This window comes from Heterodontus francisci, chromosome 1, assembly GCF_036365525.1.
Source record: "Heterodontus francisci isolate sHetFra1 chromosome 1, sHetFra1.hap1, whole genome shotgun sequence".
Classification (NCBI taxonomy): Eukaryota; Metazoa; Chordata; class Chondrichthyes; order Heterodontiformes; family Heterodontidae; genus Heterodontus; species Heterodontus francisci.
In genome coordinates this window covers 127315366-127341908 of record NC_090371.1, presented here as the reverse complement: position 1 = coordinate 127341908, position 26543 = coordinate 127315366, and the positions used below count along the sequence as shown (strand labels likewise).

General features: G+C 42.4%; 1 protein-coding gene across 6 annotated transcripts in view; it reads right to left on the bottom strand.

Moving 5' to 3' along the window:
• Positions 1 to 26543, bottom strand: part of tec (tec protein tyrosine kinase) — a 220643-nt gene that overhangs the window by 26170 nt on the left and 167930 nt on the right. For all 6 annotated transcript variants that reach the window (XM_068035798.1, XM_068035818.1, XM_068035846.1 and 3 more), the window contains 4 exons: positions 20589 to 20668; positions 12115 to 12248; positions 2456 to 2530; positions 1455 to 1626 (listed from right to left, as the gene is read on the bottom strand). In XM_068035798.1, the coding sequence (XP_067891899.1) occupies positions 1455 to 1626; positions 2456 to 2530; positions 12115 to 12248; positions 20589 to 20668 (461 nt within the window). The remainder of the gene's footprint in view (positions 1 to 1454; positions 1627 to 2455; positions 2531 to 12114; positions 12249 to 20588; positions 20669 to 26543) is intronic.

Genomic DNA, 26543 nt, shown 5'->3' with positions numbered 1-26543 from the left:
CTACTTAATTAGTTGCTGATGGTACAACACTTCAGCTTTGTTAGGGAAATCTTAAGTGAGTCAGTTCAGGTGGTTAGCTGTGTGCTGATGGAATATCACCATTTTTATTTTAATAGGTTTGTAATATGTGGCAGCATTAACAATAGAATTAGGATTTTTGCATTGTAAAGCTTTATCCTGGAGCATTCCTTCAACTGAAAATTTCTGGCTACAACCTTGAAATGTTATAATGCCGCATACATATTATAAATTGTTCTGTTAGTTTTTTTTCAACTTGCCAATTTTCCCCCTTCTTTCTTCCTAAAAGTATAGACTTTTCTGGAGTAGTGCTCCATGGTACCTTACATCCTCAGGAATCTTGTTCAAATTCATTCGCAAGTTTAAATAGTGAATGTTAGCACTGTGGGAAGCTTAAATGCTGAGCCCAATTCTGGCCTCATCAGCTATCCACACACACGAGTCACTGCAGGGATCATCTGATAGTTATCAAGAACAACAATTCTGTCTGCTTTTCACTTGCAATTATAGTACCCTGTCCAAGACAATTAACTTAGCATAGACTCAGGGCTGAATTTTATCAGCGCACTGTGCTCCCCGGTGGCACGGTGTGAAGGTGGAGAGGCGGAGCGGCTGCCCCCGACGGCGTAGAGGGGGCGGCTGCCACGTCTCCGGCAATGGCGTCTGGCGCCACCGCAAGGGAGCTCGCGCCATTTTTAAAGGGCTCCAAGCCCTTAGGAGAAATTTTAATATTTAAAGCGGTTTATCAAAATTTTTATTACAAATAAAAAATTAAAACTTTCCCACCCCCAACAATGGCGTGTTTACTGTCTTTTAAGTTTGTAATGTATTTTACTCCCAGCACAAACTTCCCCCCCACCAAACCTCTTCACTTTTGTCCTTCAACTCCTTCCCGCCATCCCCACAGCCAATAGGTATAGTTTTCCCTGTTTCCCCACCCCACCCCTGGTAATTTTAGTCCTCCCCCCTCCCCACCAGTTTCTTGCCTCGGAACTCCACATGGAGTTCCGAAGGCGCACGAGTTGTGATTGGCGGCTGTAAAATTGGTGTGGGAAGGCCGCCGCGAGCAGGTAAGGTCATTTGCATCTTATTAATGCTCATTTAAATATTTAGATGAAGGCCCTGCCGCCAAGCAGCAGGAGGGGCGCACTGAGGTTCCCCCGCTGTCGGTAACATGCGGCGTGCTCTTCTCGACATTGGGGGTCAAGGTTGGCCTCTCCCGACAGAATTTTACAGCTCCTCCCCACCCCCACGCAACCCATGCATCGAGGGGCTGGTAAATTTCAGCCCTCCAAATCGGACATGGGATTTTACCAGACTCTATGGTTCAACAACATATTACATAAATTTGCTGAGCCATAAAGAGAGCAATTCTACTATAATTTACAGAAATCTTAAAGGTATCAGAATTGTAAAATTGATGCATTGTCACTTACATCATGATTTTAGCTTCTTCAATGAAATCTTCTTCATACATTGCATCTTCACGAATTGCTTTAATTGCTACTTTGTGTTGAGCCCGCCACTTTCCTAAACGTACCACTCCAAACTGTCCACTTCCCAGCTCTTTCATAAATGTTAGCTCAGATGGGTTTATTTCCCATTTATCTATGTAAACAATATTCAAATATGTTCAACTATGTCAATTTTCAATGTTACGGCAGAGAAATTAATCTGCTTAAAATTATGTGCAACAGTATAACTTTAATTTTACCAATGTTAAATGCCTAAAGTACTGACATGTGTGTCAAAAAGATTATTACAATGCATTAAATGTAGAGAATATGTAAATAACAGGAAACTGCATTTGAAGAAATAAAATATATTTGCAACAAAAATCTAAAAATTATATATATTGTAAATAGCAGCTGATTTCCAGACGCACAAAATTAAAATGTCAGTACTTGCACACTATTTTGTAAAGCAAAATAATTAAAAATATTTTAAATCTTGCTATGATAATTACATTTTCATGTAATCTGTAACATAGCATGGCCTGAAAAAGTGTGTATTTTACTACTCAAACAAGTATATTTCAATATCATTAGAAGTTTATTTTCCTAGTTCAGATAAAGCAGCATGACAGTTAGAGAGCATATACTTGAATATAATTTTTCTGATTAGAAAGTCAAAAATTCTTGTTCTTCAACAAAGAATACAAAAATAGAGTCCAAATGAAAGCTTATTAGAGAAACAAATCAGAAAGTAGCAGCAACCTGCTCAATTAACAGCACCTGGCTATGGCTCTACAGAATAGACTGGGTACTGTTGGCATTCCTATCGATTGAATTGGTCAGATGATCTGCAAATATTTAACTAAAAGCTTCAATTGACAGAAAAAAATAATATAGCATTAGTTATATGCTAGCTACTGAGAGCACTTTAAAATTTTTTTAAAAATCTTCTGGGCTACTGCAAAATTAGGCAGTTACATTACCATAGCTAAAGCCAGCAGTTGTTGGTGCAGATCGTCCTTTACGGCCTACTGGATATCGCAATCGTGTGACAAGACCTAAGACAATACTTCATGATGTTAATCAAGGCATTATTTCAACATATTTGCGCTTACTTTTATACAGTGTCCTACAACTGGCCCTGGGATCCCAATTTACATGCACAAGGCACCAAACACCTTTCCCGTAGCCCTGCAGATTTGTTCCCTTCAGGTGCATATCCATTTCCCTTTCGATGGCCATGGTTGAATCTGCCTCCATCACCCCTTCAGGCAGTGCAATCCAGATCATAACCACCCGCTGCATAAAAATGTTATTCCTCATGTTGCCTTTGATTCTTTTGCCAATCTCTTCGATTCTGTGTCCTTTCGTTCTTGACCCTTCTGCCAATGGGAAGTTTCTCTAACTACTCTGTCTTCATTCATGATTTTTAGCACACTTTCACAGCTTTTTTAAAAATTGCACTTGCACTTTCAGGAAATTATGCATTGTCACTCTAGGTGGTGCTGTTCCCCACACCCTTGGGCATTTTTCCATTGAGTGCCTACGCCTGGTGTCCTTCCCACTGAGTACCTACGCCCAATGTCCTTCCCACTGAATACCTACGCCCAGTATTCTTCCCACTGAGTGTATACTCCCCAGTTGCTTTCTATTGACTGTATACTCTCATTCCTTGGAGAAAGAAACAGTTAACATTTAAGGTCAATGATCTTTCATCAGAACACTGCCAGACCTGCTGAGTACTTCCAGCATTTTCTATTTTTAGTTCAGATTTCCAGCATCTGCAGTATTTTGCTTCTGTGCTCTCATTCCTTGTTTTTTTCTCCCAAAATGCATCACATTACACTTCTCTGCATTAAAATTTCATTTGTTATCCTTCTGGCCATTCCACCCACCTGTCTTCATTCTTCTGGTCTTTCACAGTCTTCTTTACTCTTTGACAAATGTCTTACTTTGTGTCTTCAGCTAATTTCAATATCATGCCCCTGCACTCAAGTACACATTTTCTACATCAGTGCTTCCCAATCTGTGGTACTTATACCCCGGGGTACGTAACACATCTCTGGGGGGGGGTATACAGGAGAAACTGTGTAATGGTGGATCCTCTTGGACATCCCCTTCACTCGCATTCTTTCGCGCATATTCCCTTGGCTCGCGCTCTTTCTCTCTCGTGTGTGTGTGTGCCCCATTCATACAGTGCATGATTTCAGTAAAATTATGCCTCCCTCACGATCACAAAGAGGGCTCTGAAGTCCGAGGAATTTTCAAAATGTGAGTAGGATTGAAGTGTCATCATCTTTCTGACCTCTGCTGCATAACGTGCAAATACAACTGATGACCTCATCTATCCGTTTACCTGGGCTGTGGAACAGCAGCCTGGGACTGCTGGCTACTTTATACTGACTGAGATTTCAGCTGCTTTCAGGCTGCTTTATGAATTAACCAGTCGCAGTGGAAGCTTCCAAGAGACTCAGTAATGGAACTAGTGAGTCATTACAGACTGTGTCTGATAGTAGGCCCTGACAGGGACTGTGAATAGTTGGATGACTGGGGGGCAATTGGTGTTTGTTGGGAGGCTGGAATAGTTGGTGTTTGCTGAGGGACTGGAGGCTTTTTTTGGGTGTGTATGTTGCACTATAACTATATCTGCTAGGACGTAACAGTGAAAAATAGAAAGATGGTTAAAGAAAGGTCATGTTAAGAAGAACACACAAAGTATCAGTGATGAGAAGCAAAGTAATGAAATTTACCTTGCCAGTACCAGTGCAGTCACTGAAATTGCTGGTGAAACAACGACTACTGACTCAACATGCGAATTACAGCCTGTGAAGCGAAGCCTACACACCAGGCACAAAACAGGATCTATACCAAACAGATGTAAATAGGCTAAAAAGTACATTGAAATGGGATTTTCTTGGACTGGAGCTGCTGAACACCCTCAGCTGTAGTGTGTGTTACATGGTGAAGTCCTGTTGAATAACAGTCAAAAACAATTTATACTACGCAGACCCTTAGAAAAAGACATGAATAACTCAGGGACAAACTACCAGAATTTTTCAACTGTAAGCGGACGCAGCTAATGGCTAGCAAGGTAGTTTTGCTCTTATCTGCTGATGATGACAATATTAAGGCCCTTAAAGCTGTACACTTAGTGAGTTATAGAGTTCTGAAGTCAGGAAAACCTCACACCATAGCAGAGGAACTAATAGTACCTGCGGCTGCAAGCATAGCAAGCACTCTGCTTTTAGAGAAAGCCCAAAAATTAGAATCATAGCATGCATAGGAGGAGACCATTCAGCCTGTCGTGTCCATGCCGGCTCTTTGCAAGAGCAACTCAGCTGGTCTCACTCTCCTGCGCTTTGCCTGCAGCCCTGTAATTTTTTTCTCTTATCCAATTCCCTTTTGAAAGCCACAATTAAATCTGCCTCCAACAGACTCTCAGGCAATGCAGCCCAGATCCTAACCACATGCTGTGTGAATATAGGAACATAGGAGCAGGAATAGGCCATTCAGCCCATTGAGCCTGCTCCGCCATTCAATACGTTCATGGCCGATCATCTACTTCAATGCCTTTGTTCCCACTATCACCATATCCCTTTTTTTTTTATTTGTTCATGGGATATGGACATCACTGGCAAGGCCAGCATTTATTGCCCATCCCTAATTGCACTTAAGGTGGTGGTAAGATGCCTTCCTGAACCGTTGCAGTACATGTGGTGTAGGTACACCCACAGTGCTGTTAGGGAGGATGTTCCAGGATTTTGACCCAGCAACAATGAAAGAATGGCAATATAGTTCCAAGTCAGAATGATGTGTGGCTTGCAGGGGAACTTCCAGGTGGTGGTTTTCCCATGCATCTGCTGCCCTTGTCCTTCTAGGTGGTAGAGGTCACGGATTTGGAAGGCACTGTCTAACGAGCCTTGGTGCATTGCTGCAGTGCATCTTGTAGATGGTACACACTGCTGCCACTGTGCGTCGGTGGTGGAGGGAGTGAATGTTGGTGATGGCTTGCCAATCAAGTGGGCTGCTTTGTCCTGGATGGTGTGAGCTTCTTGAGTGTTGTTGGAGCTGCACTCGTCTTGGCAAGTGGAGAGTATTCCATCACACTCCTGATTTGTGCCTTGTCGATGGTGAACAGGCTTTGGAGAGTCAGGAGGTGAGTTACTCGCCGCAGGATTCCTAGCTTCTGACCTGCTCTTGTTGCCATGGTATTTATATGGCTACTCCAGTTCAGTTTCTGGTCAATGGTAACCCACAGGATGTTGATAGTGGGATATTCAGTGATCATAATGCCATTGAATGTCAAGGGGAGATGTTTAGATTCTCTCTTGTTTGAGATAGCCATTGTCTGGCACTTGTGTGGCGCGAATGTAACTTGCCACTTATCAACTCAAGCCTGGATATTGTCCAGGTCTTGCTACATTTCTACATGGACTGCTTCAGTATCTGAGGAGTCGTGAATGGTGCTGAACATTGTGCAATCATCAGCGAACATCCTCACTTCTGACCTTATGATTGAAGGAAGGTCATTTATAAAGCAGCTGAAGATGGTTGGGCCTAGGACACTACCCTGAGGAACTCCTGCAGTGATGTCCTGGACTGGAGATGATTAACCTCCAACAACCGCAATCATCTTCCTTTGCGCTAGGTATGACTCCAACCAGCGGAGAGTTTTCCCCAATTCCCATTGACTCCAGTTTTGCTAGAAATTCTTGGTGCCATACTCGGTCAAGTGCTGCCTTGATGTCAAGGGCAGTCACTCTCACCGCACCTCTTGAGTTCAGCTCTTTGGTCCATGTTTGAACCAGGGCTGTAATGAGGTCAGGAGCTGAGTGGCCCTGGTGGAACCCAAACTGAGCGTCACTGAGCAGGTTATTGCTAAGCAAGTGCGGCTTGATAGCACTGTCTGCGACACCTTCCATCATTGTCATTAGTATCATTATGTCATTGGTATTTAGAAATCTGACAATCTCTGCTTTAAACATACTCAATGACTGAGCTTACACTACCCTCTGGGGTAGACAATTTCAAAGATTCACAACCCTCTTAAGTAAAGAAATTTCTCCTCATCTCGGTCCTAAGTGGCTTCCCCCTTATTTTGAAATTGTGTCCCCTGGTTCTAAACTCCCCAACCAGGGGAAACAGCTTACCTACATCTACCCTGTCTATCCCTTTAAGTATTTTGTAAGTTTCAATGAGATCACCTCTCAATCTTTGAAACTCTAGAGAATACACGCCCAATCTCTCTTCATTGGACAGTCCTGCCATCCCGGGAACAAGTCTGGTGAACCTTTGTTACACTCCCTCTATGGCAATAATATCCTTCCGAGGGTAAGGGGACCAAAACTGCACTCCAGGTGCAGTCTAACCAAGGTTCTATACAATCGAGGCATGACTTCACTGCTCCTGTACTCAATTCCTCTTGCGATAAAGGCTATCATACCATTAGCCTTCTTAATTGCTTGCTGCATCTGCATGTTCGCTTTCAGTTATTTATTAACGAGGACACCCAGGTCCCTTTGTACATCTACACTTTCTAATCTCTTACCTTTTAAGGGCAGCACAGTGGCGCAGGGGAGGGTGGCACAGTGGGGCAGTGGTTAGCACTGCAGCCTCACAGCTCCAGCGACCCAGGTTCAATTCCGTGTACTGCCTGTGTGGAGTTTGCAAGTTCTCCCTGTGTCAGCGTGAGTTTTCTCCGGGTGCTCCGGTTTCCTCCCACAAACCAAAAGACTTGCAGGTTGGTAGGTAAATTGGCCATTATAAATTGCCCCTAGTATAGGTAGGTGGTAGGGAAATATAGGGACAGGTGGGGATGTGGTAGGAATATGGGATTAGTGTAGGATTAGTATAAAATGGGTGGTTGATGGTCGGCACAGACTCGGTGGGCCGAAGGGCCTGTTTCAGTGCTGTATCTCTAAACTAAACTAAAATACTCTGCACATCTGTTCCTCCCACCAAAGTGGATAACCTCACATTTTTCCACATTATATTCCATCTGCCAGATTCTTGCCCACTCACTAAGTCTGTCCAAATCCCCTGAAGCCGCTTTGCACCTTCCTCACAACACACATTCCCACCTAGTTTTGTGTCATCTGCAAACTTGGAAATATTACATTTGTTTCCCACATCCAAATCATTGATATATAATGTGAACAGCTGGGGCTCAAGTGGTACAACTGGGTACCCTACTAGTCACAGCCTGCCAATGCGAGAATGACCCGTTTATTCCTACTCTCTGTTTTCTGCCTGTTAACCAATCCTTAATCCATGCCAGTATATTAACTCCTATCCCATGTGCTTTAATTTTGCTAACCTGTGGGGGACTTTATCAAAAGCCTTCTGAAAATCCAAGTCTACTGCGTCCACCGACTCCTCTTTATCAATTCTGTTAGTAAAATCCTCAAAAAACTCCAACAGGTTTGTCAAACATGATTTCCTATTCATAAATCCATGTTGACATCAGATCATTATTATCCAAGTGTCCATTAATCACATCCTTCTGCAAACACGACATGTAGTCCTGTGACATCGACCACAAGTCGTGGGAGTCAGTTGCCAGTGATCGCCAGAGCTGGCGGACAACCATAAAGAGTGGCGAGTCGAAGAGACGTAGCAGTTGGCAGGAAAAAAGACAGAAGCGCAAGGAGAGAGTCAACCATGTAACAGCCCCGACAACCAATTTTATCTGCAGCGCCTGTGGAAGAGTCTGTCACTCTAGAATTGGCCTTTATAGCCACTACAGGCGCTGCTCCACAAACCACTGACCACCTCTCGGCACTTACCCATTGTCTCTCAAGACAAGGAGGCCAAAGAAGAAAAAGAAGAGAATAGATTCTAGCATTTTCCCAACGACTGATGTAAGGCTAACAGGTCTGTAGTTCCCTGTTTTCTCTCTCCCTCCCTTCTTAAATAGTGCGGACACTTGCTACCTTCCAATCTGCAGAAACCGTTCCAGAATCTATAGAATTTTGGAAGATGATCACCAATGCATCCACCATCTCCACAACTACCTGTTTCAACACCCCCAGATGTAGAATATCTGGTGCCGGAGACTTATCAACCATCAGCCCCAAATATTTCTTCAATACAACCTTCTTAGTACCACTAATTTCTTCATAATAAAAGCAATTTCAAAAATTGTGGCCATAGCCTCTGACCACTTAGAAGGACAAGGGCAGCAGATGCATGGGAACACCACCACCTGCACGTTCCCCTCAAGCCACACACCATCCCAACTTGGAACTATATCGCCATTCTTTCACCATCGCTGGGTCAAATCCTGGAACTTTCTCCTTAACAGCACTGTTGGTGTACCTACTCCCTAAGGACTGCAGCAGCACCACCACCTTCTCAAGGACAATTAGGGAATGGCAATAAATGCTGGCCTAGCCAGCGATCCCCACATCCCATGAACGAATACATTAAAAAAAAATAATTTGTACATTTTGTTCAATGGCAGCTGGTAGTTCTGGAAGAGGGTATGCAAGTGGGCCCAAATCTGACTCCCCATGATACTCCACTTCCAATCGTTCTCCAATCTAAGGAACACCCATTAGCCCTTTGTTTTCTAATCATCAACTAGCTTCCTATGCAATATTACGTTTCACCTCATCCATATGCCTGAATTTTTGTAATGAGTCTCCTGTGAGGCGCCTTGTGAAAGTCTATATCTGCTACATCTACTGCATTCACTTTATCTACAGTCACTTTAAAGAAAAACTCTTACATTTATTAAACATAACTCGCCTTTGGCAAATCTGTGCTGGCTGCCTTTCATTATCCCATGCATCTCTAAATAATTACAAATTTGATCTGAATTTATGGATTCTATTTGCCTACAACTAACATTAGATTACCTGTTCTACAGTTATGTGATTTATCCTTTTCACCTGTCCTTAACAAAGGTGTTATATTTTCCATCTCCAGTCCCATGGTATTATCTGCATATCTAAGGAAAAATTGTGGCTGTAACCTCTGATGTCTTTCAACAGTTTAAGGTGCATGGCATCAGGGTCCAGTGACAAATCCACTGTCTACTAACCCCTTTTGAAATCAATTTCTTTTCTACAGTTTTCTCAAGCAATTGTTACATATCCCCGGATAGATTTTCACTTTTGATAGTGACAAAAAATGAATGGTAGCAAATCAGCTGCTCGCTGCCTGATTGTGCATTCCACTAACCTTAATCGGGTGAGGAGTATAATGGGCCGGAATGTATAATGGGAAGCCAATCCTCGACTTCCTGTTTCCTGCCACCACGAAGATTAAAAATCTACTCCTCCTCTATTATACTTACATTTTCACTTCCACCATTATTTGTCAAAGCAGATACAAAATATTTTGTGCTGAACATTTACTCAATTGACCCGCCGGGAGAGGGCAGGCAGAAAGTCATGGGGAACTTGAAAATTGGGATTCCAGCGCACAACATGACATCACCGATCTGTACTCCTCCCAGAAGCCAAGCCTGATTGACAACCGCGCTGGGGAAGGGATCAGATCGGCGTGGGCGGGGGTACGTTCAGGTGGGCTGTCAATCCAGGGTCGGGTGATTGGGGGAAAGTTGGAGGCCTGGTCGTGGTCAGAGGCTTGGTGGTGGTCAGAGGTCTGGTGGCAGCGGTGGGGGGGTGGCGGGGGGAGGTCAGAAGCCTTGTGATGGGGTGGAAAATTTGAGGTCTTGCTGTGGGTGTGCGAGAAAATCTGAGCCTTCCTGGAGAGGGGGTGGTGGGAGATCTGAGGCCTCCTGGTTGGTGTGGGGGGGAATGTGTGCAAATCAGAGGCCTTATGGTGGAACTGGAATCCTCAGGGGAGTGGGAGGAGGGAGAAGATTGGTGGGGGGATGGTCTCCAATTGTGCAGGCTCCTCAGACAGGCACCTGGATCCAGGAGGTAGGTGTAAAAACATTCATCTCCTGAATCCACCAAGTTCTCACCTTGGTGAAGCTGCCACTTTTCCCGAGGCTCAGGAAACCTGGGCAACCAGAGTTAAAGTTGAAAAACTGACAATGAGGATGGCAGCCTTATCACTGTATTGAAAGTGCCAACGTGCCTCCTTGAAGCGGGTTGGTCACTCATCCACCTTCCGGCCTCAGTTAAAGCCAGAAGTGGATGGTTTAGAGCCGGGTTTGGGTGTGGAAACAGATTTTTCAGACATTAGCCCCCACCTGACGCAAACCCACATCTTTTATTCTTTAAAATTCTCCCCTTAAGATCTCCTGTCATATTTTGATTCTCCAGAGCCAGAAATTCCCCTCCATCCTTGAGCAATGCAATCCTCTCTTTAATTATTCTTTTACTTTTAATATGCTTCTAAAAGCCTTTATTGCTCCCTTTATATTACCTGATAGCTTTTTCATATTCACTTTTAGCCCTTCTATTCTGCATTTTCACCCACACTACACTTTCTATATTCATGATTTTGTTTAGTATCGTTAACCCAGTCTTTTATCACATACCTTTATTTTAATTTTCAATGTTATTTTAATCTCTCTATTTATCCATGGAACTCTATCAATCTCATATCTGAAGATTTTCCACATTGTTGATCTATCATTCTGTTTGCTAACTTTTCTGCCTGGTTAATTTGGGCTAGATCCTGTATTATTGTACTGAACTTTGCCTTTTTCCAGTCCAGCATCCTTATCTTTCACCTACTCATTTCTATCATCGCATCAAACCTAGCAATATTGTGGTCACCATTTCCCAATTGTTCTCCTACTCTCATCAATTATTTGTCCCACCTTATTTTCCAGAATTAAATCAAGCAATGCTTCTGACGAAAGGTCATCAACCTGAAACATTAACTCTGTTTCTCTCTGCCCAAGCTGCTGAGTATTTCCAGCATTTTCTGTTTTTATTTTAGATTTCCAGCATCTGCAATATTTTGCTTTTGTATTTGGACTAGAAACAACTAATCTAGGAAGTCATTCCTGAATGCATTCTAAAAAACTGCTCCCCGTGTTGGCCACAAATATTACTTTTATCTCAGTCTATCTTGAGATAGTTAAACTTACTCAATATAATTGCACATTTTTCTGAACTATCTACAAAACTCCAGCATTATTCTGTCTCCACTGTTTGATGGCCAGTGTTAAACATTGAAAATTGTAAGATTTCCTCCATACTTCCTAACTCTATCTGGATGAATTCTAATGCCACACCCTAGAATATAGTTATGATAAGATACTCAATTAATGCCAGCACCCTACCACCTTTTTTCCTTTATCTACAACTACTATAAATGTTATAACCAGGAATATGACGTTACTAGTCCATACCTACAGTATCTTTCTGTATATCATGCCCCATTTACTTATTGATGCTATTAACGTTCAATCTGGTTTTGAAGGCTTTGTTTCATCACAAACATATGCAATTCTACCTCCCAATTTTTGGCAACCTTACTCATTTTAACTCTTCCTCCTTTTGATCTCTTTATTGCTTCCCTGTTGGCCTCTTTCTCTTCCCTAAACCCCTTCCCCCTTTTTCTTTCCTTTCTCGCTCCTTTCTACTTTCCCATTTCCCCACTCCCTCTGTCACATTAGCTTAAACTCTCTACCGCAGTGCTCATTACTAGATACCAGTTCAATAACAGTGGACCTGTTACATCATCACCAACAAGATTCTTTTTATTTCAATACCTGCTGCATTATGCTGATGGTACTCAATTAATTCAGGAATGTTGTTAAACAAATGTTTTTCTGCCAGATAGTATTGGCTGTGAGATCCGTGGGCCATCTTTATATGGTAATGTCGAGTTGATCCATTGCCCTCTCTGGAATAAAAAATATTGCTGAAGTTTAGCAGTTATACTTTTTTACCGTTGTTCAACAAAACTGGGGACATTGGCATATAATTTCTTTAGGCAGCACACTAAAATAGCAATGGGAACCCTGCTGGGTTCATCCTATGAAATGGTAAACATATTACAAGTTAATGACCCTGTCTGCCTGTTCCGCTTTAATGACTATATCATACACATCTATTTAGTTATTAATGCGACTAAATCTCAACTTTGGAATGCTTTGTGCCATCACATACATACCACATGCCTCAATTTGTTGGGAGCAATTTTACTCCTTTTGATTCCTCCAAGATAGACTGGCTTAAAGGTAATGATTAGAGAGAGATACAGCACTGAAACAGGCCCTTTGGCCCACCGAGTCTGTGCCGAACATCAACCACCCATTTATACTAATCCTACACTAATCCCATATTCCTACCAAACATCCCCACCTGTCCCTACCACCTACCTATACTAGTGACAATTTATAATGGCCAATTTACCTATCAACCTGCAAGTCTTTTGGCTTGTGGGAGGAAACCGGAGCACCCGGAAAAAACCCACGCAGACACAGGGAGAACTTGCAAACTCCACACAGGCAGTACCCGGAATCGAACCCGGGTCGCTGGAGCTGTGAGGCTGCGGTGCTAACCACTGTGCCGCCCTGCACATGGTCAAAACAGGGAACATTGTTCTGATCATAGAATCACAGAATGATACAGCACAGAAGGAGGCTATTCAGCCCATCATGCCTATGCTGGTTCTTTGGTCAAGCTTTCCAATTAATCCCATTCTCCTGCTCTTTCCCCATAGCCTTGTAATTCTTTTCCCTTCAAGTATTTATCCAATTCTGTTTTGAGTGTTACCATTGAATTTGCTTCTACCACCTTTTTGGAGAGCGCATTCTAGATCACAACAACCACTGTGCAAGAACAATTTCCCCATTTCACCTTTGGCTATTTTGTCAATCATCATAAATCTGTTCCTCCGATTACTGATCTTTCTGCCACTTTGTGCATCACTTCACACTTAAAAATTATTAAAAGTATTTACAGCACAGCTTTAAGCCATTCAGCCCAACAGGTCTATGCCAGCTCCACACGAGCTTCGTCCCACCCTTCACTATCTAACCCAACCAACATGTTCTTCTATTCTTTACACCCTCATGTTTATCTAGCTTCCCTTTAAATGCAGCTATGCTTTTTGCCTCAATTACTCCTTGTGGTAGCAAGTCCAACATTCTAACCATTCGCTTGTTAAAGAACTTCCTCCTGTAATGGCTCTCTTCCCACATCTGTACCATTACCTCTGGTGTCCCCCAATGATCTATCCATGGCCCTTCCTATTTTTCATCCGCATGCTGCCCCTCGGTGACATCATCCAAAAACACATCAGTTTTCACATTACGCTGACAACATTTAGCTTTACCTCACCACCACTGCTCGACCTCTCCACTGTCTCTGAATTGTCAGACTGCTTGTCCGATATCCAGTACTGGATGAGCAGAAATTGCCTCTAATTAAATATTGGGAACACCAAAGCCATTGTCTTCAGTCCCCGCCACCAACTTTCCGTCAACTTTCTGAGACTAAACTAGACTGTTCTCAACCTAGATGTTATATCTGACCCTGAGTTGAGCTTCTGACCACACATTCACGCAATCACTGAGACTGTCTATTTTCACCTCCATAACATCTCCTGACTCCGTCCACCCTGTCTCAACTCATCTGCTGCTGAAACCCTCATCCATACCTTTGTTACCTGTCGACTTCACTATTCTAACGCACTCCTGGCCACCCTTACTTCTCTCAGTAATCTAGGATGCATGCCATCTGGGCTGGGTGACATTTCTACTTTGAGTACTGCCAACCTTTTAAGTGCCTCCTCTTTATTTTATCCAACTCAATATCACTACTTCCTCCTCATTTATTGCAGCATCCTTTTCTCTGGTGAAGACGGATGCAAAGTATTCATTTAGTATCTTACCCATGCCCTTTGACACCACAAGAAAATTTCCTGTTTGGCCCCCAAATGGCCCCACCCATCCTTTGGCTACCCTTTTACAAATATGTAAACAGATTATAGAAAGTTGTAGGAGCAACAGGGTGGTGGTGATAGGAGATTTTAATTTTCCCAACATTGACTGGGATTCACTTAGTGTTAGAGGTCTAGATGGAGCAGAATTTGTAAGGAGCATCCAGGAGGGTTTTCCAGAGCAGTATGTAAATAGTCCAACTCGGGAAGGGGCCATACTGGACCTGGTGTTGGGGAATGAGCCCGGCCAGGTGGTTGAAGTTTCAGTAGGGGACTACTTTGGAAATAGTGATCACAATTCCGTAAGTTTTAGAATACTCATGGACAAAGACGAGAGTGGTCCCAAAGGAAGAGTGCTAAATTGGGGGAAGGCCAACTATACCAAAATTCGGCAGGAGCTGGGGAATGTAGATTGGGAGCAGCTGTTTGAAGGTAAATCCACATTTGATATGTGGGAGGCTTTTAAAGAGAGGTTGATTAGCGTGCAGGAGAGACATGTTCCTGTGAAAATGAGGGATAGAAATGGCAAGATTAGGGAACCATGGATGACAGGTGAAATTGTGAGACTAGCTAAGAGGAAAAAGGAAGCATACATAAGGTCTAGGCGGCTGAAGAAAGACGAAGCTTTGAAAGAATATCGGGAATGTAGGACCAATCTGAAACGAGGAATTAAGAGGGCTAAAAGGGGTCATGAAATATCTTTAGTAAACAGGGTTAAGGAAAATCCCAAAGCCTTTTATTCATATATAAGGAGCAAGAGGGTAACTAGAGAAAGGATTGGCCCACTCAAGGACAAAGGAGGAAAGTTATGCGTGGAGTCAGAGAAAATGGGTGAGATTTTAAACGAGGAGAGGGACATGACGGATGTTGAGGTTAGGGACAGATGTTTGATTACTCTAGGTCAAGTCGGCATAAGGAGGGAGGAAGTGTTGGGTATTCTAAAAGGCTTTAAGGTGGACAAGTCCCCAGGTCCGGATGGGATCTATCCCAGGTTACTGAGGGAAGCGAGAGAGGAAATAGCTGGGGCCTTAACAGATATCTTTGCCGCATCCTTAAACACGGGTGAGGTCCCGGAGGACTGGACAATTGCTAATGTTGTCCCCTTGTTTAAGAAGGGTAGCAGGGAAAATCCAGGTAATTATAGACCGGTGAGCCTGACGTCAGTGGTAGGGAAGCTGCTGGAGAAGATACTGAGGGATAGGATCTATTCCCATTTGGAAGAAAATGGGCTTATTAGTGATAGGCAACATGGTTTTGTGCAGGGAAGGTCATGTCTTACCAACTTAATAGAATTCTTTGAGGAAGTGACAAAGTTGATTGATGAGGGAAGGGCTGTAGATGTCATATACATGGACTTCAGTAAAGCGTTTGATAAGGTTCCCCATGGTAGGCTGATGGAGAAAGTGAAGTCGCGTGGGGTCCAGGGTGTACTAGCTAGTTGGATAAAGAACTGGCTGGGCAACAGGAGACAGAGAGTAGCAGTGGAAGGGAGTTTCTCAAAATGGAGACGTGTGACCAGTGGTGTTCCACAGGGATCCGTGCTGGGACCACTGTTGTTTGTGATATACATAAATGATTTGGAGGAAAGTATAGGTGGTCTGATTAGCAAGTTTGCAGACGACACTAAGATTGGTGGAGTAGCAGATAGTGAAGGGGACTGTCAGAGAATACAGCAGAATTTAAATAGATTGGAGAGTTGGGCAGAGAAATGGCAGATGGAGTTCAATCAGGGCAAATGCGAGGTGATGCATTTTGGAAGATCCAATTCAAGAGTGAATTATACAGTAAATGGAAAAGTCCTGGGGAAAATTGATATACAGAGAGATTTGGGTGTTCAGGTCCATTGTTCCCTGAAGGTGGCAACGCAAGTCAATAGAGTGGTCAAGAAAGCATACGCCATGCTTTCCTTCATCGGATGGGGTATTGAGTACAGGAGTTGGCAGGTCATGTTACAGTTGTATAAAACTTTGGTTCGGCCACATTTGGAATACTGCGTGCAGTTCTGGTCGCCACATTACCAAAAGGATGTAGATGCTTTGGAGAGGGTGCAGAGGAGGTTCACCAGGATGTTGCCTGGTATGGAGGGCGCTAGCTATGAAGAGAGGTTGAGTAGATTAGGATTATTTTCATTAGAAAGACGGAGGTTGAGGGGGGACCTGATTGAGGTGTACAAAATCATGAGAGGTATAGACAGGGTGGATAGCAAGAAGCTTTTTCCCAGAGTGGGGGATACAATTACTAGGGGTCACGAGTTCAAAGTGAGAGGGGAAAAGTTTAGGGGGGATATGCGTGGAAAGTTCTTTACGCAGAGGGTGGTGGGTGCCTGGAACGCGTTGCCAGCGGAGGTGGTAGACGCGGGCACGATAGCGTCTTTTAAGATGTATCCAGACAGATACATGAATGGGCAGGAAGCAAAGAGATACAGACCCTTAGAAAATAGGCGAAATGTTTAGATAGAGGATCTGGATCGGCGCAGGCTTGGAGGGCCGAAGGGCCTGTTCCTGTGCTGTAATTTTCTTTGTTCTTTGTTCTTTTACTTTCTAAGTGTTAATAAAAGACTTTTGGATTCCTTTTTATGATAGCTGATAATCTATTCTCATACACTCTCTTTGATCAGTAAAATTCACTTGTACACTTTTGAGGAATTCCTCCCCTCTTTGCCTTTTGCAATGTTACTATACTAGTCTATATTAGGGTAACTGAAGTCCTCTATTATCACTACTCCATAGTTTTTTGCATCTTTCTGTAATTTGTCTGCAAACTTACTCCTCTATCTCCTTCCAGCTATTTAGTGGCCTATAGTATAGAGCCAGTAGCGTAATAGATCCCCTATTGTTTATCAGTTCTAAGTAGGTTCCTCAACTACAGCATCCCTCTCCAGTGTTATAATAGCTTCTTTAATCAATATACTGCCATTGTCCTCCTTTTTTTTCCTTTTCTACCTTTCCTGAATACCGTGTAACCGGAATATTAAGTTCCAATCCAGCCCTTAATTGAGCCAGGTCTCTGTTATTGCCACAATATCATAGTCCTGTGTGCCGACTTGCGCTATCTTCGTTACCAATGATGATCTGAAACCCTTAGCACCAGTTCATACTGAACAGGAAAATTCTTGGTACCATGTTGGTACAAAATGTTTGCTGTTCTAATGAAGGGTCCCAATTGAAATCTTAACCAAGCGTTGTCTTTGAAAATGTTGATTGACTGCTGTCTCTATCCAGCATTTTGCATTTTCTTTTGTTGAAAAAGGGTTCCTTGTATAGATCTAAAATATTTTACTGTGTATCTTGAAAATAAATATTTATCTTCTAAATTCCCGGATTGAAGCTGATTAGTAAAGTAACTTTTTATTTGCTAATGGATTCGGAGTATACTTCGTATAAAGATGCAGTACTGCCATCTACTGGTTCAAATAGTTGCCTGCACTTCTTAACGCAAATGAAAAGACCCCCAGCCTAAGTTTATCCAACACACAAACATTTATTACACAGTGAAAGATATTAGTTGTCAGAAACATCTTTGGCAGAAGACACGAGGATAGAACATTGTTAGGGCTTGTTTTTGTGGGCGCTACTAGGAAATAAATTTGGTCGCGTGTCCGCATCATCATAAAATAGGCTACTGACGCAACTGATCGCTCAGCTAAGGTTGGCAAGTGAAATTGGGTACATCTGATGTCAGTGTAAAGACAGTCCGAACCTCAAAGTAAACTGCATTGTGGCTGCAGGCAACATGTATTCAACTCGCAGAAATAGCAGGCAGAAAACAAGCTGATAAGGCCCTATAGTTTTCAGCTGCTGCCCTGGTGGTGTTGTTGGAGGAAGCAGATAGGAGGACTGACATTGTCTTCCCACAGGAAGATCTCGAGACAAGCTGCTCACCAGCAGTGGGCTGAGATGGCAGAGTGGATCAGCACCACTCCATGGATAATTTCTGCTAAGCTGTGCAAGTGCACAGCAACCTAAAATATGTTGTGCATGCCTTGTTCTGTGATAAATAGCGCATGCATGGCCAAGCAAAAATATTTAAAGGGGTGTACACTGGAAAAAACTAGCTGCACTAAATTTTAAAGGAAACATTGCCAACTGACCTTTCAATACCACAAGAAGTTTAATGACCTGACCGGGGTTACTGAAGAAAGATTCCTAACTCAGACCCTGTGTTATTCTCTACTTAACCCTGCACAGCCTGTAATTCCAGCACTTAAAACCCTTCCCTCCCCGATTTCCACTCTCCTCCAATGACTAAAGCACATTGCACTACACCTCCTTCTGCTCCTAATTCCACACTCTGCACTCGTTACGCTTCTATTATTTCCTCACACCTCTGTATCCCTTCATACACCAACACCACTATTCTGTCTTGACACACACAATCTCAAAGCATCTCTCCATGCTGCCACTAACATTCTCCCTTTTTTCTTGCAGAAGAAGCTTGCAAGCGATAACAGAGAGGAGGTGAAGACAGAAGGTGGGAGAGCCTCCATGAACATCCTCATTCTAGTCAAGGAGGTAGTCATGGAGATTGTGGGGATGGATCATGTCAGGAGTGTGGTGAAGTGGGAGGATGCATCCTGTAGATTTCTTGGCCATCTCACCCCTTTTTTCTACTTACTGAAATATCATTCTCAGATTATGCATGACAAAATGCAGTTGTTTTCAACAGCCATTCATCTATCACTCCTTTCAATCTCTTCCCTTTTAGGTGAAGCAAATGTAGAGTCCCCAGTGGACAGGGAGCTGGAAGAGGCCAACACTCATGAAGACACAGTGTCACTCAACCATACTTGAGAAAACACCAGCTCAGAAGCTGGGACCCCGAGCTAGAGTTTCCACTTGATTGTGCTGTTCATTTTGATACAATTTGGTCTAGATTGGTGTAACTACTGCAAATTTTCATGTGAAATTAGGTTCAGCACAAATCGAATTTCTACGATCATTTATGTTAATTTGGAAAACACTTCCCTAGAAGCCGATGTCGACCCCACCCACAAAATTGGCCGTGGCCCCAGAATGAATTAATCACTAGTGAGATTTTTTGCTAATTGTGCTTGTTTGCAGGCCTTCAAGGAGGCTGTAAAACTTAAGTTGGTTCTTTTGGGCACAAGAGCATTAACAGGAACGTTTTAAAAACTTCTGAATGTATTTTTAAAAAATTACAGTGAAACTGACTACTGTAACAAGGAAATAGTCCCGTATAATTTTTTAAAAGCCAGGTTAAATCAGGTTAAACTCACTGGTGGTGGAATGAGACTGGTGAAATTGCTTCGTCTTGTGATAAACCCATTTTGAACTGTAGTAATCAGTTCTGGATCTCTTATCATTTTAAACATTGGGGCCACTGAGACTGCATGGGTTAAACCCTTCAAATGGATAAAAAGATTGTTGACTGTTGCGTGTTGTTGTAGTTGTAGTGTAGCAAGGGCATTGTACAGGAAGTCTCAGAGTCTGGATAAGGTCAACTAATAACTAATTATTTACACAACACTATTTGCACTCTCCTCAAGCCTCCTTAGCTAGCACCCTTTGTACTGATACTCGCTTCTTCCAAAGCCGAGAACCAAGTGATTATTACAACATCATCCCTAAGGTGTAAGGGTTTGCTCACCCTGTCTCTGGCATGTCCTTATACTACATTGACCAACTGTTTGGTCACCTTCCTAATATCTCCTTCTTTGGCTTGGAGTCAACCTTTGTCTGATTACACTCCTGTGAGGCGCCTTGCAATGTTTTATGTTAAAGGCGCTGTATAAATACGAGTTGTTATTGTAAGCTTACATGGTCATGATATGAAAGATAGCTAGTTTATGTTTGCAGTCGCAAATTAGCTCAACCTAATAGTTAGCATGCAGACCTCCAAACTCCACTCCATTCAGCAAAATGTTGATACATGTGATTACATCATGCTCTCCTGCCTCACAATGACAAACTTCTGCTAACAGAAAGTCTGTATGGATCATACCCATAATTCCAACTTCACAATCTGTGTTCTTTTTTATTTCTTTCATTCTCTACTGAAAAAAGCAAGGAAGTACTATAGAATGGGGCTATTCCTCAATGCTATAACAACTAAACATCTTGCGTTGATGAGAAATATGAAGTCGTCCAAAACAAATTTAATCAGATAGTCCATCTCAAGCAAGTGGAAATAAATCAATGCGGCTTAATGCCAGTTGCACACCTTCTACTAGCCAAGTTTGCCAGCATCTAGCACGGAAAGAAGAAAATGGTTTTATATTTAAAATATTAAACAGGATAACCAAAAACAGTCAAATTCAAGATGATAATATAAGCTCACCCTCCAAATTTGGTGTAAAGAGATACTGTATACGTTCCAGGTTGGCTGGAATCTCTCACAACAAAACCTCCCTCTTTATCCTGTAAAGTAAATTAAATAATGATTAAACCCTTTACAAAGCAATGTTCTACCCAAAAAACTGAAAAAATTCAAAGATAGTAAGCCTTCACTGAAAATTCCTTTGAATTAATACTGCTAAAAGTTGCACCACAGGTTAGCAAGGCAATAAAAAAAGCCAAGCACTATGCTTTAATTCTAGAGGAATAGAATTGAAAAATAAGGAAGTTATGCTAAATCTGTATCAAGACTTGGTTAGAGCACACATAAGAGTACTGAATGCTGTCTGGTTGCCATATTCTAAAAAGGACATAGAGACACTGGAGAGGGTGCAGGGAAGATTTACAAAGATGATACCAGAAATGTGTTGATATACAAGTCCAGAAAGGATGAACAGGCTGGGTGTCTTTTCTCTTGAAAAGGTGACCTAATTGAGGTTTAAAAATAAATGAAAGATTTTGATAGAGTAAATACAGACAGAATGTTTCCACTTGTGGGGAGCAGCATAACTAGAAGCCATCAATGTAAGATAGTCACCAAGAAGGCGGCACAGTGACACAGTGGTTAGCACCGCAGCCTCACAGCTCCAGGGACCCGGGTTCAATTCTGGGTACTGCCTGGGTGGAGTTTGCAAGTTCTCCCTGTGACCGTGTGGGTTTTCACCGGGTGCTCCGGTTTCCTCCCACCGCCAAAGACTTGCAGGTGATAGGTAAATTGGCCATTGTAAATTGCCCCTAGTGTAGAAAGGAAATATGGGATTACTGTAGGGTTAGTATAAATGGGTGGTTCTTGGTCGGCACAGACTCGAAGGGCCTGTTTCAGTGCTATATCTCCAAATAAAAATAAATAAATCCAATAGGGAATTCAGAAGAAACTTCTTCAGAAGGAATCTACTACCACAGGGAGTGGTTGAAGAGAATAGTAAGGATGCATTTAAGGGGAAACTAGACAAGCTTATGAGGGAGAAGGGAATCGAGGGTTACAATGATAGATTCAGATGAGCAAAGTTGGAGGAGGCTCAAGTGGAGCATAAACACAGGCATGGACTGGTTGGGCTGCCTGGCCTATTTCTGTGCCATATATCCTATGTATAAATAAATTCCAACACTTAAAAAAACAGATGATCTGGTCATTATTGCACAGCTGTTTGTGGGAGCTTGCTGTGCACAATTTGGCTGTCATGTTTCCTGCATTATATAAATCACAGGTAAGGCATCTCTGATCAATTCCTTGTATCATTCTCCACCCATACCCCCTTTCACATCTCAATCCTAGCTCCTTCTGTGCCTGCCCCTGGAAAAAACTAATCTTCCAGTTCACTTATAACTGCACTTTCAAAATCTCAATCGTTGAGCCTTTGGCCCTCCGCTCGCCACAACGTTTCTGCAGCTACTGATTTGCACCCTCACCTCCACTTTTGATGCCCTAGTCCCCAATAAAACCATTATCCTCTCTCACCCTGGCCTTTCCCCCAGTTTCGCCTTCATCTGTGCTCCCTAAATTCCAAGGGATGCAGACTTGAACAGAAAAGGAAGAATGCTGGTTTAGCCATTCACCGCTAGATCTGGCTGGACCACATAAAGCACGAACGGGTCCTGCTCTCGTCTGCTAAAACTATTCCAGGATCATCCTGAAATGCAAAGATAATCCCCAGCTTCTTTTCTCTACTGCAAACAGCCATCTTAAACCCACTCGTCTCCAGACCAACAACCCTTTGAGATATCTGCCCTTCTCTAATTCTAGCCTCTTCAGCATCCCCAATTTGAGTTGCTCTATCATTGCTGGCTGTGTCATCAGCTGTCTAAGCCCTAAGCTCTGGAATTCCTTCCCTAAAACCTCCTTTTCCTCCTTTAAGACCCTCCTTAATAGGGACAGGTGGGGATGTGGTAGGAATATGGGATTAGTGTAGGATTAGTATAAATGGGTGGTTGATGGTGGGCACAGACTCGGTGGGCCGAAGGGCCTGTTTCAGTGCTGTATCTCTAAAAAAAAAACCTACCTCTTTGACCAAACCTTTAGCCATCTGCCCTAATATCGTCTTATGTGGCTCAGTGTCCAATTTTGCTTCATCACACTCCTGTGAAGTGTCTAGGGACGTTTAATTACATTAAAAGTGCTATATAAATACAAGGTATCCATAGAGAGATACAGCACTGAAACAGGCCTTTCGGCCCACCAAGTCTGTGCCGACTATCAACCACCCATTTATACTAATCCTACATTAATCCCACATGCCCTACCACATCCCCACGTTCCCTCAATTTTCCTACCGCCTACCTACACTAGGGGCAATTTACAATGGCCAACTTACCTACCTATTGTTGTTACAACAGTGACTACACTTGAAAAGCACTTCATTGACTGTAAAGCACTTTGAGACACCCTGAAATTGTGAAAGATGCTGTATAAATGCAAGTTCTTTCTTTTAAGATATCTTGCAAGACAAGTTACACTATTTTCTGCAAAGAACACCAAAGTGATATTAGCAATGTAACAATATCACTGACTGATCACAATTATGCTAATAATGATCATCCTGCTTTTAATTAGAATGACACATTAAAAAATTTGCATTGCAGTAATATTTAGTAACCAATATTAATACAGCTGTACTGGGGTTTTTAGATTAGACTGTTCCTAGTGCCTGGACAACGTATGTCAGCCAAGAGCGACGTCTCAATTCATTCCATCTTCGCTGCCTCCGGAGAATACTTGGCATCAGGTGGCAGGACCGTATCTCCAACACAGAAGTCCTCGAGGCGGCCAACATCCCCAGCTTGTACACACTACTGAGTCAGCGGCGCTTGAGATGGCTTGGCCATGTGAGCCGCATGGAAGATGGCAGGATCCCCAAAGACACATTGTACAGCGAGCTCGCCACTGGTATCAGACCCACCGGCCGTCCATGTCTCCGCTATAAAGACGTCTGCAAACGCGACATGAAATCCTGTGACATTGATCACAAGTCGTGGGAGTCAGTTGCCAGCGTTCGCCAGAGCTGGCGGGCAGCCATAAAGACGGGGCTAAAATGTGGCGAGTCGAAGAGACTTAGTAATTGGCAGGAAAAAAGACAGAGGCGCAAGGGGAGAGCCAACTGTGCAACAGCCCCAACAAACAAATTTCTCTGCAGCACCTGTGGAAAAGCCTGTCACTCTAGAATTGGCCTTTATAGCCACTCCAGGCGCTGCTTCACAAACCACTGACCACCTCCAGGCGCTTACCCATTGTCTCTCGAGATAAGGAGGCCAAAGAAGAGGATGCAGTCCATCAGGACCTGGGGACTTGTCAGCCCGCAGCTCCATCAGTTTGGTCAGTACCGCCTCCCTGGTGATTGTAATTTCACCAAGTTCCTCTCTTCCTTCCACCTCCTGATTTACAGCGATTGCTGGAATGTTTTTTGTATCCTCGATAGTGAAGACAGAAGCAAAACATTTGTTAATTTCATCCACCATTTCCTTATTATCTACTATTAAATCCCCATTCTCACTCTTTAGAGGACCAACACTCATTTTACTTACTCTTTTCCTTTTTAAATACCTGTAGAGACTCTTGCTATCTATTTTTACATTTCTAGCTAGCTTCCACTCATACTCTAATTTCTTTCTCCTGATTAGCCTTTCAGCCATTCTCTGCCATTTATATATTCTAACCAATCATCCGACCTGCCACTCATCTTTGTGCAATTATATACTTTTTTCTTAAGTTTAATGCTTTCCTTAACTTCTTTAGTTAACCACGGATGGTGGGTCCTCCCTTTAGAATTCTTCTTTATGGTAGGAATATACTTATTCTGAAATAGCCCCGTAAACGCCACTGTTTCTCTATTGATCTATCTCTGAGCCTAGTAACCCAGTTCACTTCAGCTATCTCAGCTTTCATGCCCACATGGTTGCCCTTATTTAAGTTTAAAATACCAGTCTTAGACCCACTCTTCTCTCTTTCAAACGGGATGTAAAATTCAATCATATTGTGGTCGCTGCTACCTAGAAGTGCCTTTACTCTGAGGTTATTAATTAATCCTGTCATATTACACAATACTAACTCTAATATAACCTGCTCTCTGGTTGGTTCCAGAACGTGCTACTCTAAGAAACTATCTTAAAAGCATTCTATGAACTCCTCATCCAGGCTACTATTGCCAATCTGATTTTTCCAGTCTATATGTAGATTAAAATCACCCGTGATTATTGCTGTTCCTTTATCACAAGCATTGGCGATTATGAGGGCACGAAAGCAGAGTTAACAAAAATGAACCAGCAAAGTAGGTTAAGGGATAGGTCAATAGAGATGCAGTGACAGACATTTAAGGGGATATTTCAGAATACACGGAACAGATACATTCCAACGAGAAAGAAAAATTCCATGGGGAGGACCCACCATCCGTGGTTAACTAAAAAAGTTAAAGATAGTATCAAACTTAAAGAAAAAGCATATAATTGCGCAAAGATGGGTGGCCGGTCAGAAGATTGGTCAAAATATAAAAAGTAGCAAAGAACGACTAAAAGATTAATCAGGAGGGAAAAATTAGAGTACGAGAGAAAGCTGGTGAGAAATATAAAGACAGATAGTAAGAATTTCTACAGATATTTAAAAATGAAAAGCGTTAACAAAGTGAGCGTAGGTCCTAAAGAAAGTGAGTCTGGGGAATTAATAAGGGAAAATAAGGAGATGGCAGATGAGTTGAACAGATATTTTGCATCGGTCTTCACCATAGAGGATACAAGTAACATTCAAGAAATAGCTGTAAATCAGGAGATGGGAGGGAGGAACTCAAGAAAATTACAATTACCAGAGAAGTGGTATGGAGCAAATTGTTGGATATCCTGTTGGATATCACCCTAGGGTGTTACAAGAAGTGATTGGTGAAATAGTTGTTGCATTGGTTTTGATTTTCCAAAATTCCCTAGATTCGGGGAAGGTTCTAATCGATTGGAAAATAGCGAATGTAACTCCTTTATTCAAAAAGGGAGGGAGACAGAAAGCAGGAAACTACAGGCCAGTCAGCTTAACATCTGTCTAAGGGAAAATGTTCGATGCTATTATTAAAGATGCTATAGCAGGGGACTTAAAAACAATCAAGGTAATCAGGCAGAATCAACATGGTTTTGTGAAAGAGAAATCATGTTTAACCAATTTATTGCAGTTCTTTGAAGAAGTAATATGTGCTGTGGATAAAGGGGAACTGTGGATGTACTGTACTTAGATTTCCAGAAGGCATTTGATAAGATGCCACATCAAAGGTTATTGCAGAAAATAAAAGCTCATGGTGTAGGGCATAACATTTTGGCATGGATACAAGATTGGCTAGCTAACTGGAAAGAGAGAGTAGATATACATGGGTCATTTTCTGTTTGGCAAGATGTAATGAGTAGTGTGCCACAGGGATCGGTGCTGGGCCCTCAACGTTTTACAATTTATATAAATTACTTAGATGAAGGGACAAAGGGTATGGTTGCTATATTTTCTGATGATACAAAGATAAGTAGGAAAGTAAATTGTGAAGAGGACATAAGGAGGCTACAAAGAGTATAGATAGGTTAAGTAAGTGGGCAAAAACCTGGCAAATGGGGTATAATGTGGGAAAAGGTGGAATTGTCCATTTTGGCAGGAAGAATAAAAAAGAAGCATATTATCTAAATGGTAAGAGATTGCAGAACTGTGAGATGCAGAGCAATCTGGGTGCCCTAGTGCATGAATTGCAAAAGGTTAGTATGCAGGTACAGCATGTAATTAGGAAAGCTAATAGAATGTTATCATTTATTGCGAGGGGAATTGAATCAAAAGTAGGGAGGTTATGCTTCAGCTATACAGGGCATTGGTGAGACCACATCTAGAGTACTGTGTACAGTATTGGTCTCCTTATTTAAGGAAGGATTTTAGATTTAGATTTTTTTTTAG